Genomic DNA, 15,505 nt, shown 5'->3' on the forward strand with positions numbered 1-15,505 from the left:
GTTGTATTGTTTTCAGACACCAAAGAGATGTATTTCAACACTGCAAATGCTTTCTAAATTTAGTGAGATTTCAAGCTGATGGATATTTTTATATTTGAGCCCCAAAATACATTTAGAGACAGTCTGGGAATTGTGATCATATATTCTGATCTTGTCATGGGTGTTCTTATTTTCCTAGACTATAATAAGATCAAGAAAAGATATTATTAGCCACAATTTATTCACTTATTTTAATACATAAAACTAATCATAAGTTATGCATGGCAGTGTAATGAAATGTGTAATACTAATGGATAATATACTTGGCAAAAATTGTGTGAACTCAAAGCCCAAAGAAGTTTCTGCCAGAATATTTATGACATTCAGACAATTTACTTCTCAGCTAGACCCTCTTCAGGTGCCAAGTTCAGGTTGGATACCTTGAGATATACCCCTGGAAACCAGTCCTAATGGGATGTGAAATCTCTGCAAGTCACCGCTGCATTTCCAAAGGCATGAGAAAATACAACTACATTCACATGCCACAGTCAAGGACACATACTTCTAAAATATTTTTTGGTGCAGAAAGAAAAATTTACAGGATTCAGCTGTGCTGAATGTTATGTGCTTTCTAGATAACAGGCCATAACTGCTGTTATCAGTGCAGGTGCCTGGTACCACCTACAGCAGGTACCAACATTAATTACATAAATCGGTGCAATGAACTCTTTCTGGTCATATGAGAATTTAAATATGACTCACAAAAGGTCACCTACCCCTGGCCTATGCAACAGAATATCCAAACCAATATTTTACACCTTATATTGCTCATTCAGAATTGTGGGGGCTTTTTCAGCAATTCTGAACAACCCAAAAAGACTCTGCAGCAACTGTGCATGCTGATCACTGCGGAAAAAGTGCCCCTAGAAACTGAACATAGAGTAAGCCATAGTTTCAGTTTACAGAACATGAACTAGAATGAAATGTGACATTTTTTGTTGCTGTTGATATAATAAAATAGCATAAAAATGCTGAGAAAATTCTACTGGATCAATTTTTTAAGAAATAGACTGTAATTTCATTAGGAGTGAGTGTCAACCTGTTAGTGACAGGCTTTTAGTAATCCAATACACAGCAAATAGAATAAGGGAAGGCAGATACCCCTGGGTGATTTATCAGGCAAGTTACAGATAATCTTATCAAGAAGAAAAGCATGTAGATTATAATCTATTATATGCAAACTAGATTATTTATGCAAATTACATATTAATGCACTTTTCTGGTATATCAGGGAAGATGAATTTTTCCAGCTATTTTTCTTCTAAACTCTACTTACTTATGATTATTTTTCTCATGTAAAATTATTAGTATTCATTCAATAGAAATGATGATTTGTATAAAAAGAATGGAGAGACCCTTGAGGGAAACACTGAGCGAACTGAGGACAATGTGGAGGATGGGGTGTTTCAGGAATTAACATTCCAACTGCCTAATGGTTGCCAAAGGAGACATTTCTCCTGCCCTAGAGCCAGCAACACTAGTCTTCTCATTGTGGCTGCCCTATTCTTCTTGCCAGTCTATATCCACTGGATTTTCTTCATCTTGTGTTTAAATCATAATCTTTTTGTGACATTAGATTGTTGCTTTATTCTGTGCAGTGCCTTGTGCAATGGAATTGTGGCTCATGAGCTCATAAGCTCCAAAATAATGCAAACAAGGGACCACAATGGTATTAGTCCAGTACACAATGCTAGTCTTTCACAACACATAAACTTGGATTTCTCCTGCATGTTCACAGAAGATAGTATAAAAAAGGGAGTGGAAAAAACTGGTCACAACTTGAAGTCAAGCAGAATTTAGGGCAGTAGAGGAAAGTAGGCAATCTTCCTCCCCTCTTTCACCCCACCTTTTCCACTGTCCCGACTGCTGCAGTTTTACCTGTATTGTGTGAATGAAACTCAAGAGGAGCCTTCTGACTCAACTCACTCATCTAACCATGTGCAACACTTTGCTTCTTGTACATTCATTTGAATATCTTAGAAAGCCTCAGTGAGCAGGCCTGAATTTCAGACAACCTCTCAATCCTTCTCTGATGGTTTAGAATGTGACGCATTTTTCATCACTGAGACAATGGAGCTATGTACATGAGCAGAGAGCTTTCAAGGAGAAATTATTTCCTGTTAAAATCACAGCTATATCTTCCAACAGGGATTTCTGACCATTTAAAACAACAAAACATCCCAAATATTTATGTCTTCATAGCTGTTGTATCATATGCCTCAGGGGATGACAAATTCAGGCAAGAGGGTCATCCCATTACTGAATGGGAATAGGCAGAAGCTCCATTTGTCACCAAAGTGCTATTTGTGCTATTACAGCAGGGATGGCAGAGGTGTGTGCAGGCTCTGTCCCTGCCAGCCAGGGTCAGCTAAAAAACTCAGATCTTCCCTTAGAGCTTAAGAGATAATCAGGAGATCTTTAGCCAAGTCACAAGCTCAGTATATGCAGATCTCATTCTTTGGGGAGAGATTTTAGCTTTCCTTCCTTTACAGAGACATCTCATGTAACCAAATGCCTTAAACTGATATTGATTTCTATCTTCTCATCCTTTTATTGATTGTCTAGAGGAGTACATGCTCGCTGTGGAAAAGAGTTATAATTCTCATTTTACAGACTGAAAACAAAGGTAGAAAAAAGGTCAGTGGTAACTAAGGTAAGAGGAGTCTGTCTTTCCACAAATTTAACACTTGAAGCAGGCTGGTATCTTCCAGCTCTGCCTGAGAGTATGTCCTAGTGATTCCAAAAATGAGTCTGGTAAGTGCCCAAACTTAGCAGCAGAAATAGTGAAAAGATAAACCCTCTGAACCACATCACAAGGACCACATGTTCCCTTGCCTCAAACACACCATCTCACAGAGTTATGACAAAGAATGCTGCCTGTAAAATGCATACTTTTTATTGCATTGTGTATGGAGCAGCACAGGGTAAGAAAAGAGATTTGACAAGAAAGATGACATGCTGCTCAATTGTCAAATTAACACTATTTCATACTTTCTTTTAGTGTCCTTTTTCTGTCAAGTGGAGGGACTTTGAATTTCTGTTGGGGGCAGGATCGGTGATGAAAACAAATTGTTTTAATAAAATCAGGGAAGGTTTTCTGCAGAAATTTCAGGGTTTAGCTCTTTGAGTGCCTGGGTAATCCTAGAATTAGGCAGTATTTCTAAAAGAGCCTGATCAGGAAAGAAATTGGAAGAGCTTGTGGGGAAAGGAAATAGTTTAGTTTACTACAAACAGAAACAACATACTGTTTCTGTTTGTTTCTTTCCAATACATACTCAGGGTCACTCACAACATGAAACAGAGAGCAATAATTACGTTATCCAGTTGTGTTTCCCTGGGGCAACTAGAGAATAATGTGCTCATTGTCATCCAACAAAGAATGAGGCTTCTTGTTCCTCTATAGATAGTATCTTCCTTATTCGATAGATTTATCATTATGAATTGTCATCTGATTGCATTTGTACTCTTACAAAACCACATGGCCTTTATCTTCTAACAGACATGAGGGAGCTTCTCTAAAGCACCATGTAGAATAGCAGGCTTTTAGATCTTCATGGTTTTAGTCTCTTTTTTTTGAAGCATAATCTCAGACCTCATAGTACAAAGATGTGTCACAGATTTTCCTGGCTCTGTTTTTTAGGCAAGCCAAACTGGAAACATTTATAGGATGTGACTCATGTTTTCCTTTTATAATATGCTTTTCTACTTTTTGGCTATTCTGTACTATCATGGGACTGCCAAGATCCTTGCTAATGGCTGTGTGGTTTAGTTCCTGTGGCTTGCTTCCCACAATGAAGAGAGAAAGACCTACCATTAAGCATCTCACCACCACAGGCTCTTTGTCACACAACCGATATCTCCGCCTGGACATCTTTTATAACTTTTAACTCATAACTCCAGAGTAACCCATGCAACATCTTAACCTCTTTTTCCTTGAGAGCCTCCAGAAATGTCCCTCCAAAACATCTTAGAGATGTCAAAGTTTATTCATAGAAGGTTTCTCTCCTCCTCACTCTAGGAAATTATTAGGCATGGTAGTGACTTGAAGAGCTTGGCTTGTGTTCTGTTGTGTGTTTAAGGAGACTATCTGGAAAGCTGCACAAATAAATCTAAAGTCAGTGGCTAAAAAAATTGATTAGATGCCAACAGGAAGAGGAAGAGCTTGGGGAGTTCCTGATGACCTCACCCTGGAAATATGAACCTAGGCTGCAGGGCATCTATAACAACCGATACTTCAGGGTTTAAAGACAGCAACATGTGAAGCAACATTAAGTTACCTCGAATACCACTCACAAGGTCTTAAGCATTCCTGTAGCAATTACTTTGAGTGAAGCAAAGGAAGAGTTAATAATAGTAATAACTATGAGATGTTGTGGGAATATTTTTCTTGGCAAAGCCTGTAGAACCAGTTATTTTCCTTATCTGTAAATACTTTCTCAGACTATCAAATGCGAAAGTCACTGGCTAGGGGCAGGGAGGGGATTCAATGACTCAGCAGAAGACTATGTTTTCTCTGCCACAAAGGCCTTTCATTCTGATCTGTCTGAGCGCCAGCTTTGCAAACCAGACAATTACCTCTTTCTAGACCACAAAAGACATGGAGTTAATTATACAGGAAAGTAGTAGGGATGACATGAAATCAATTTGCATGTAATAATAATTTGTTGTATACCATCCCTAAACAATTCTGATATGAAGATAAAAATCTCGTTTTACACCTTGTTCTTAAAACTAGAGAATTAAATTTAAAGTGTTTTTTAAGGTAAAAATCTGCCTCTTATTGTTGCATTCATCAAAACAAAAGGCATCCAGTGCCTTCCTACTATGATTCAATTTATGTTATGGCCAGCTAATCAGAATGATTCCACAAATCAGTAGAAGTCAGCACAGTGGTGCCTGATGAGGAACCACAATCTTAACTGATCTCAACATTTTAGTTCTTTAGAAGGTGTGAGGGAAACTGAAAGGAAATGGAAACTGAGCATAGATTGAAAGGAGGAATCTTTAGCATACCACCAAACTTTTACTATGGAAGAATAAGAATTCTCAGGTATTGTTGTATTTCCTCCAAAAGAGAGGCCTTTGGGTGCTTCTAAACCTTCAGTCACCCAAGAAATACCTTCAGAGAGGCAGGGAAAGGGCAGCAAAGAATGAAGGAGATCAGTTCAGAACCAGACGGGAATGCAGGGATCCCATAAGGACAGTATTTAGCTTAGGTCACTCAATTTTCACAAAATCAGAAACATTCTTCTGTTTCACACACCCCTAGAGAGGGAGGTCACAACACTTCTTCACCTAAAGAAATTACTTACCAGCAGATTAGAAGTCAGATAATACACTTACCTAAGGATTCTCTGAAGGATGCTTTCCATCCCCTGTCTGCTCCATAGAAGTCAGTACTAAACACCAGGAACAAGTTATTACTGGAGCTCTTAATATTTGGAGGCAATTCTGAGCCACAGAATTTCCCAAGGAGAGGAGCATGAGTATCTGAGCCATCATATACTGCCACATAATCTTTGTAGCAGGAGGGAGATATTTCAAGCTGGAAGTTGTTGAATCTGTAAAACACAGTTGGAGCCTTAGGTATCACATTTTCAGTTCTTTTCCTGTGTTATGTGTGTTTTAGTGCTTGAGGAAAGGTCCAAGTACTACATTAGCCAAAGCCATATAGAGGCAAAACATGTCTCTTCAGGAATAAACCAAGCAGTTATTAAATGCATGGCAAAACTCTTCAACAAGCCTCAAAGGATTGGGACCCTCACCCACTGGGCCTCTTGCAAAGCAAGCTCTCAGCCAACCTCAGCTTTCTATGAAGCAGCAGGTGTCTCCTATGCAAACACACCCTCTCTCACTTCTGCAGTTGAGCAGGCTGCAATTTCCTTGGGCACCTGAGCAGCCCATAAAATGCAGGCACAGAGTGCAGGCCAATGAGTCTTCCTCTTAGCTGGGAAATATTCTCCTAATTCACAGTCATATGATTGAAGAACAGATCAGTTTTTAATTTCTCCGTGGCAAGATTTTGTGGCAATAATATCCCTCTCTTAGGCAAGACAGCATGCACTCAGCAATACACTACTTTGGGGTGGGTATTATTACTTTGGCTCTTAAGTGATTACTACCCTTCTAAAAGAATTATTATTTTTCTTGTATAAACTTGTCAAAGGCAGACAGAATTTAACTAAAAAGCATGAGCTGCAATGGCTTTGTCTTGTCAGTAACCAAAGTGGGAACTTAAAATTGTGATTTTTTACATAACAAGTTAAAAAGAAAGATGGAAGGGAGCCTCAGGCTGATAAAAGTGTCTTCAGTAACCATTTCTTTCTTTGACCTTGGAAAAGGAGAGTCACCGAAAATATTGTCAATAATTGTTGTTTTAACTGGAATCAGAGACCTCCCTGTTCCATTTATGACAAATTGAGTTTAGATTACTTACTTCAGGACCACTACTTTCCCATTTCCAACTGTGATGTAGTATGAGCAGTTCATGTTGTTGTGATAATCAAGAACTGAATGGGCTGGACTGCTGATAACACCAACAGAGCCACTGAAAGTGCCACCACAAGCTGTAGAGGAAACAGAAAAAGTGACTAGTGTCACTAGCTTGGCCCTAACTTTCATATTTCTTTTAAGAGTTTACCCACAAGGAAAGAAAGACTCTTGATATATTTGGAGCAGTCTACATTGTCATGCCTAGAAGTGTTAGATGTGAGATATCTGTCAGGCTGTGCTCTGCAGTGGAAGACCAATCAGCACTGCAATAAAAAGTTGATACTAATCCATACCAAATCACACTGGTGCTGTGCAGGAAAAGACTGAGGCTGATTTCAAGTGTCCTGCAGTAGGTCCAGGGAGCAGCAGTGGGATGGGTGCCTCATGCAGCAGCATGAGTGAGAATAGCTCTGCACTCATTCCAGTTTGCCAAGAGAAGCCTGGCTGATATGTGGGCAAAGACATTCTTTCATCCAGATCCTGGCCCGATGGAAGCCTCTAATTAGTCCCAACTGCACTCATAGACCTATCTCTGACATTTCTGGAGTAAATATATGTGGAGCCTCATCATCTGTCAACATCCTGTCAGGGCAGGGGCATTGCTGTAGTGTTTGTTCTGCTCAGAAATGCATAGAGCCAGGTATCACTAACCCTGTTCCCACTTCACCCTGTGCTGGGACTTACCAGCACTGTGGGGTGGCTGAGCTGGAGGACTGAATATTTGTTTTCTGGCTGAATAGCAAGTTAAACTCTGCAGCTCTAAATTCAAGGCACTGCTTGGTTTCTCACCATGGATGCAAATGCAGCCAGGATGTAGATGTTTGTTCCCAGCTTCAGTGCTTCAGGGAACACAAACTCTAATCTCCATTGTTAGCTTCAACCTTCATTTTATAATCTTAAACTTAGGGAAAAAATAAAAAAGTTTCCCCTAGTCTCCCTGCATCCTGTTGATAAGCTCAGAGCCACACACAGTTCTTCAGGTTTTAAAGAAGATGCCATTGCCCAGGCCACCACCTTAACAAAGACAGTCCCACAGAGGGTGCTGCTGGATGCAGAGCCCCTGAGGACTCAGGCTGGCAGCCTGGAGAACTGGCAGATAAAGGATAGGAGCTGGGAAGATAAAGAATCAGCATTATTCTACACTAGGAGGGGGAAGCCTTTTTCATTTTTTTGCAGCAAACAATGCAACTAAGGGGAAGAAGAATGTTAATTGGCAGAATCTGCTTTGTATAGAACAACAAGCTAATAAAGCTCCAGTTATCCTTCTCAAATGTCAGAAGTCACAAGTCAGATAGCAGCAACTGACTTGAGTGAGTTATGAAGGTCTTTTCCATGAGTAACTGCACGTTGTCATTTCTCAGTGCCAGTCCCTCTGTTTTATCTGTATCAGACCATTCATTTCATATAAAGAATTTAGCCTTATGCATTTTTGCTCTGGCTTTGAACATGAGGAATGCATTAAGGGAAATACCAAAGCTAAACTCACACTTTTCTTTGCAGTTAGAAAATAATGCTTTCAAATATAAAAGTGGTATCTACCAGTTAAACCTAGAAAAAAATAAAATTTGTTTTGAAATAAAAATCACTCTTCTGAGATATTTTTATTTGTGCAGATGTAAATTCCTAATTCAGTTGGAAATTTCTTTTTTAAATTCACATTTTCTCTCTAAAACATAAGAGATCTCTTGTGAATGACAAAAGAGCTTTGGTGAAAATAATTATTAAAAATTAAAATGAATCTATATCCCAAGTTTTATTTACATTCATTCCTGTCACTGCAAGAGGATCATCAAATGAAGGCATATAGCTGTTTTCATTTACCTGTTCTGTTTCCCATATTGTATCATGTAATTTTAGTATAACTGAGAATTAGACCATTCTCCTGTAAGTGATAAAATCTTTAACTCAATTAAATAAACTAGTGATGTTTCTCCTTAGACAGTGCAAACAACAACCAACCAACCAACCAACCAACCAACCAAAATCTGCCAAAAATGGTTGCATTTCTTTTCTACAGGAAGGGGAAAATATTTCAGTTCCTAACTTAGTCCCATGGAAAATCTAGAAATGAGAATTGTGAGGCAACACATGATTCAGTGTGTTAATACACACCAAACAGTGCCATATCCTGGCCCTGAAAACTGTTTTGAGCAAATGCAGTGGGAAAATGTACCATCTCCACCCAACTAAGGTATTCCCAAAATGAGGTACAGCTTTCCTACATGTAACCATTATCTAGAATATTTCTACCATCTGAAATACAGAAGAGTGTATACTCACCAATTGCTCTGTATCTGGCCTGGAATCCAAAGCCTACAATGTGGGAATCAGTGTAAAAGTTGAGCAGCATTGGTCCAAAGACACTGACTGGAGCAGGGAGCTCATTGCCGCAGAGAGTGATGAGAGGATGTGTGGCTGTGCTCTTCCCACTGAAGATACTCACTCCATCATAAAGACAAATTCTGCTCAGGAGTGCTGGGGCTGCATGGACAGAGAGTGCAGAAGTGTTAGCAGCATATTCTTCATGTGATTTACTGAGCAACAACTATACAGATCTAATCCAGGAGAAGAATTAGATTTTATATTACTTTCCATTCCAGGGATATCAGGATTTCTTTTGCTTGCTAAGGAAGCAAATGTCATTTTTTAACATGCAGTAAAACTGTGGCAGAAAAAGGAAAAGAGACCTTGTATGTAAGACCTCAGATTCATCTCGTTCAGTACATCCTATGATCTGGGAAAGGCTCCAGGCCTCTTGAATTTGTGGGAGTTCACAATTGAGTGAACACCATCTATGAAGAGATAAGAGGACCCAACAAAAACATAGATGTCCTCTGCAGATAAAAGCAATGCACTTCTTGTTACAGGCAACTAGCTACCTGAAATTTCTTTCCCAAATGCAGAATTCAGCACTCAGTGCAGAGAATTTTAAACCATTAAGGGTGAGATTTTTGAAAAATCAAAAAGTAGTCCATACACTAGCAATTTTTAGAGCTGACTTACTTCTTCCTGATTTTCCTCAAACTTTGGAGTACCTAAACTCAGGCTCTTCAGCTTGGCTTAAGAAAAAGTCAAAAGAAATTTGATCTTGCAGTGATTTCCTAAAGCAATCTTTTTTGGAGGGAAAATCAGTGCAGATATTAGGCTGAGTGGGAAAAAAAAAGGAACACAGAAACAGGGAGTTCAGCATTCTATTATTTTTTTCCCCACTGTTTTAAGCTTCTCATTTGCAGTCAGGTTTCTGGAGGAATGAACCATTTTCTCTGACTCCCTGCCCTACCTTCAGGACTTTCTAGACACCTCACTGTTTGCAAAGAGATTTGACTGAGGTAAAAGATCTCAAAAATATGAAGGTCCTATCAGTTTCACAGAGTGACAGAATATGCTGAGTTGAAAGGGACCCACAAGGATCATCAAGTCCAACTCCTGGTCCTGCACAGCACCATCTCTAAGAGTCACATCACGTGTCCAAACACTTACTAAACTCTGTCAGGCTTGGTGCTGTGACCACTTCCCTGGGCAGTCTGTTCCAGTGCCCAGCCACCCTCTGGGCACTTGTCTAATATCCAATCTAAACCTCTCCTGACACAACCTCAGGCCATTCCCTTATTTCCTGTCACTGGTCACCACAGAGGAGAGATCAGTGCCTGCCCCTCCCCTTTTCCTCACTATGAAGTTGTAACTACAATGAGGTCTCCCCTCAGTCTCAACAGACCAAGTGACCTCAACTGCTCCTCATGTGGCTTCTCCTCCAGGCCCTTCACTATTTTCATAGCTCTCCTTTGGAAGCTCTCTAATAGCCTAAAGTCTTTCTCATACTGAGGTGACCAAAAGGTCAGTAGCTGAGTAAGAATGCAGGGGAATGTTCCCAAAGAAGGACGAGCTGCACTTTCAGGGGATGTGAGAGGCCTACCAAGCACCAGCCACCAGTGCCCCAGGAGCTCAGAGCCATGTCACCACCTCCCTGCCCAGCTGGGAGCCATAAGCAGGGGAAGGAGTTGCTGGTACACAGCCTGGCACCACCAAGGGATATATGGTGGGAGCAAGAATAGAGTAGTGGGTTTCGCAAGAAAGCTGAATTAATGTTGTCAGTGAAAAACACAGCACACTCATACTGAAAAATGAATTTCATTAGTTGTTATACTTAAAGGATAACTTGATGTTTTCTTTGTCTTTTTCATAATTTATAAGTTTAATGGAAGCTGGGTTCTCACATGTTTATTAAGTTATCACTGTAAACAGTAATGGGACAGTTACTTAAACTACAGAGGGCTACCTGGAATTACTGGGGAATTACCTAATTTTAACAGGAGAGAGAGATACTGAGCCTACTGCTGTAGCAGATTGATTCTTGCAGATTGTCCAGTGAAAACAAGCTGCTTCCAATTGTTGCAGGAAACAAGATAACTTGAACAGGATGACAAGTAGGAGTGGAGTGATAGTTCTGTTTCATGAGAATAACAGAATTATGTCAGCAGTCAGATGTATTTTAGATCATCTCTGGAGGTTTAAATTTAAAAATTCCTTCTGTCTCAATGAAGAGAATGTATACTAACATGCTTTGCAATTATGTCAATACACAAATACGGTGTGGTGCTTGTCTGACTCTAGAAAGAGTAACTGAGCTGATAACAACCAATTGCATCAGATAGCTGATTACACTGTTAATAAAATAATTGATTAAAAATATTCTTCATGTCCTATCCTGTTTTGGAATATTTGATAATGTGATACAATTATAAAAAGATAATAAATCTTAAAATTCAAATTAAAAAAATAACTTGAGATGACTATTTTCAAGATGGGAAAGATTTGAGAAAGCAACCTTGGTCATTTTCTGAAAAGGCCAGAGAAAGGCAAGAAGTGAAACTAATTTCTCAGTAAAACCAAGGACCCTAATACTTATCAGAAGTTGATGTGCAATGCTGCATTGGAAAAAATAAGATGGTTGACCAAGGATTGTGAGTAAAATTCTTAAGTTCTTGTTTTGAATCCTCATTGTTTCAGCTAATATGATTTATGACTCATAAATCCTGATAAGACTAATCATTTGATCTCTAGCCTGTAACTCATTCTCTTGTTTACACTTTTCTTAACTTCTCACCAATCTAAATGCATTGTTCTGTAAATATTCCCCAATTCAGATCTCCTCATACTTTCAGCCTCTACACATACTCAGCTCATCATCCAAAATTCTTCTCTGTGGTTAATTTCCTCTAATCATATAATCTTAGACGTTTTCTAAACCAAGTTATGTCCCTTATACTACAATGAAATAGCTTTCATGAGTCTCCAGAGATCTGTTCTTAGCCAGATGTCAAGACAACATCCTCTTTGAGCTGACAGGCACTTTCCACACAGCCAGCACTGTTTTTCTTCATAAAACCTTGTCTACTAAGAGCTTTCACTCATCCTTCTGGTATTACTGTATCCTCTGTTCTGATTTATCCATGAGGATTCAATGAGATATCTTCTGTCTTGTGCTCCCTATCACCACATTAGCTCTGTATAATCTCATTTGCAAGGACAGATGCAACTGCTCTCTCTGTGTTGGTGACCCCATAAGTTTCCAGTTACTATCTTTAAGATAAACTCTTTCCTATCCTTCCACTGTACCATTCATTCCTCAAGCCTTGACAATATTTCTTTCAAATACTTCTCAAGAGATCATTTATTTGGCCTGATATTATGAACACATCCCTGTTTATTTGAATTGCTGCATGTATTTGCTTTCAAGGCCTTTAGTAATCTATCTGGGCTCTATTTATCATCTCTTGGCACCATTCAGCATTGATTTATTGACCCTTGTCTCCAAAGTTCACATGATAAGAGCTTCAGCTGTCCTTACATTACATTTTGAAATATTCCTTGGGTTGTCTCCTTGCCACTTTGCAGAAATTTCTGTCCAGTCTCATTATTGTCCATAAAATAATTTGTTTGATATGATGCCAGCACAAAAACCTTTACCAAATTTGGGCCCCGACTATCTGACCACTAATATCTCTGTCCTCTTTCTATCTCTTCGTCTTTAGCCATAGATTCTGTTTCATTTAGTATTGAGGCAGAATCTGTATTTTTATTTAAAGGCTGTAAAAATTAAAATAATGAGGCTTTTTTTCACAACAGCAGCTTCTGATATAAATGGCAATACAATTAGGAATTACTAAAGTAGAAGTATTACCTAGAAACATACCACTATGCAATATATCAACCAGCTCTGTAGCACAATATATTGTTTTGAAAGCAAGGAATTAAAATTCTTTCTCATATACATTTTATTTCAAAATAATCTATTGCTAAACTTGTCTATTTTCTGAATTGCCTAGTAACAGTTGAGAAAGCAGATATAGCAGACTCCAAAACAAAGCTGTGACCCTATCCCAGATTGCAAAATTGCAGACATGTTTTTTTTAAAAAGGAGAAATAAACAAGTTATTAAAACATTTGTCAGATCAACATGGTATAAACACAAAACAGTTGCCTTGTATGGACATATAAATGGATATATAAATACTAGAGAAGTCAAGAAGCAGATACTGCAGAAAGCCTACATCCATTTTCCCTATTTTCTCATTATTTGAGACTCTGACTTTATTGTGTGTTACACTCACACTTGAAGAGTATTACAACCACTTAATAATACATTATTGTAGCTGTCCTAGAGGAGAATTTGTCAGGATGTTCATCTGAATAAATCTAATGGACAAGAAATTGAATGTGATTAATTCTTTCTTAGTAAGTCAAACAAGAAAGACAAATAAGGTTTTTTTACTAATTCTAATATGTGATTTTTGTAGACTTTTGATTCAAGGAGGGAGGGCAGATGGAAGACATTAATGACTGCAGAAGCTGGGATGGAATAACAAACTCACACTATTTGTTTGGTTCTTTATAAAATAACCAAACACAACAATGCAAGTGGTAGTACAAGAAGCAAGCAACAGCTTATGCAACTTCCTGAAACTGGCAAATCAAAAGAGAGGTTCTGTGACCATATTCAATTTGGCACAGGAATAAACATCCTGAATGCTGCGATGAAATCACAGAAGCTAAGCAAACTCCATTCATTAGGTTAATCTTGCCTATGTTTTCCTGCCCAGATCTCAAGTATCTTGTGTAAGCTATTGTTTATGGCTTCCTGCAATAGTCAATAGGTAAAGAGAGTGAGAGAGGCTTCCAGAAAGTAATTCACTCCACCTGCATAACACATTTGGTTCTGAGTTTAAAGCCCTCCTCCACCGCTAGGAGATAAAGCTAGGTGAATATCTAAATTAGATGTATATTTTCAGGGGCTCAAAGTGAGATAAAAATTGTTCTGCCTACCAAGAAGCAGACAGTTTAGATTAAATTTTGATTACAAAATCAACAAATGCAGTTTCCTTGAATTCTCTGTTGCTGTGTTTGTTGTTATATTTAGTCCTTAATATATATTTAATACTTAGTACATGCATGTCATGTTTGTTTGGTCCCAGATAGTGACACCACATCACTGCTGTGGGTTACCAGCCTCAGTCATTCTTTACAATCAGAAGAGGCATCCCATCATAACTGAAAACATAACTGCTACAAGGTAGAGACCTGTGACTAACCCATTAAGTCATTCCATTTTGTAGCAATATGTCACTGCACTATAGACTATCAACTTCTGCTTTCTAATTTTCTGGAGAAGATATCTCAATCTGTTCAAGTCAATGAGATGTTCATGCTTTACAGGCATTATTTTAAATATTTAATTTCTTTACCTAACAATTATAGAAAAAAATATTAAAAATTAGATTTCTTTTGAGAGGTCAAATAGTTAATAAATTATGTTAATTAGACATGCAGCTAAACTTTAGAATCAATCTATAACATCTGTATTAGCATGGTTAAAATTTTAAAGGCCACTCTCAGCAACAATCTAAGCAGGTGCAATGCTTCCTTGCATATGGAATAGCTAGAAATGTTTTTAACAGATGCTGCCAAACGTTGTCCTGCCTTTGCAAAAGTACTAATGGAGTTCACACTGGAAACCCTTAGGCACATGTACTAAATATATTCAGTGTGACTGCTGAATAAGTTTTCATTTCTGCAATGATAATTTTCAAGATGGTGGTTTCAATTGAAACCCAGGTGATTTTTCTTTACTGCAGGGTTTTTTGTTTTAAGATTTTGTGAAAAATGTTAGTAACCAACTACTGGAGAGTGTCATACTTCCTCTTTGCTAACCAGATGTCCATTAGCTCATATCCACGAGCTCTTTCTTGTGACTAAAGACTTTTAGTTGGTGTAACCCAAGGAAACCTATACAAATAAAGGAACAAATTGCCCAGCAAGAAGAAGAATATTTTCAGTATTTATTTAGATCTGTTTATCATTATGTCTGTATCACTTACCTCTCTGCTTTAACCCTCTTGATAATAAAAGCTTGGATCCATTTATAAATTAATTGAGTACACAGACAGAATGCAGATTAGTAAATGTACTCAGAGGTCTCAAAATTGGCACCATCTGATTCAGCCTAATGTTTAGTGTATTTGCTGAATAACAGTGTCCTCTATGTGAAGAAATTACATAATTTCTATGGTTTACATTTTGTTTTAAAAAAATTCTTAAGGCAGTGGTTTGTATTAGGGGATGAAAAAATATTTCTGATAAAATCATAGTCAAAACAAAACTTTATCTCAGACCTAAATTAAGTATGAACCAGAATACTTTTGAATTCAAAACAATCTGGAAACTTAAGAAGAAAAGAAAAGAATACTGTTTTCTGCCTTTATTGATGAGTTTGAAGAAGAATTCAAATCACCCAACCCAACTTAGTACTGAATTACTCAATATATCTTTGTCTGGTGACTTCAAGGGAACCAGATTAAGATGGCCTCAAAACATGTGATGTCTGTCAAGTATTTTGGACATACTGATTCCTCTGAGTTGTCATGGCGTGACCACACATAAAATTATGATCTTATCAAGGTTGAGAAAGCTTTACCAT

The 15,505-nt window shown here is 38.1% G+C and overlaps 1 protein-coding gene across 1 annotated transcript in view; it reads right to left on the reverse strand.

Annotated features, from left to right (window-relative positions):
• CUBN (cubilin) overlaps positions 1-15,505 on the reverse strand; it is a 142,212-nt gene that overhangs the window by 11,624 nt on the left and 115,083 nt on the right. The window contains exons 57-59 of the mRNA XM_086859110.1: positions 8,812-9,012; positions 6,476-6,605; positions 5,383-5,600 (exon numbers count right to left, since the gene is read on the reverse strand). Coding sequence (XP_086715236.1) covers positions 5,383-5,600; positions 6,476-6,605; positions 8,812-9,012 — 549 coding nt within the window. The remainder of the gene's footprint in view (positions 1-5,382; positions 5,601-6,475; positions 6,606-8,811; positions 9,013-15,505) is intronic.

The sequence above is a fragment of the Cyanistes caeruleus genome, chromosome 1 (assembly GCF_971803275.1).
Source record: "Cyanistes caeruleus chromosome 1, bCyaCae1.hap1.1, whole genome shotgun sequence".
Classification (NCBI taxonomy): domain Eukaryota; kingdom Metazoa; phylum Chordata; class Aves; order Passeriformes; family Paridae; genus Cyanistes; species Cyanistes caeruleus.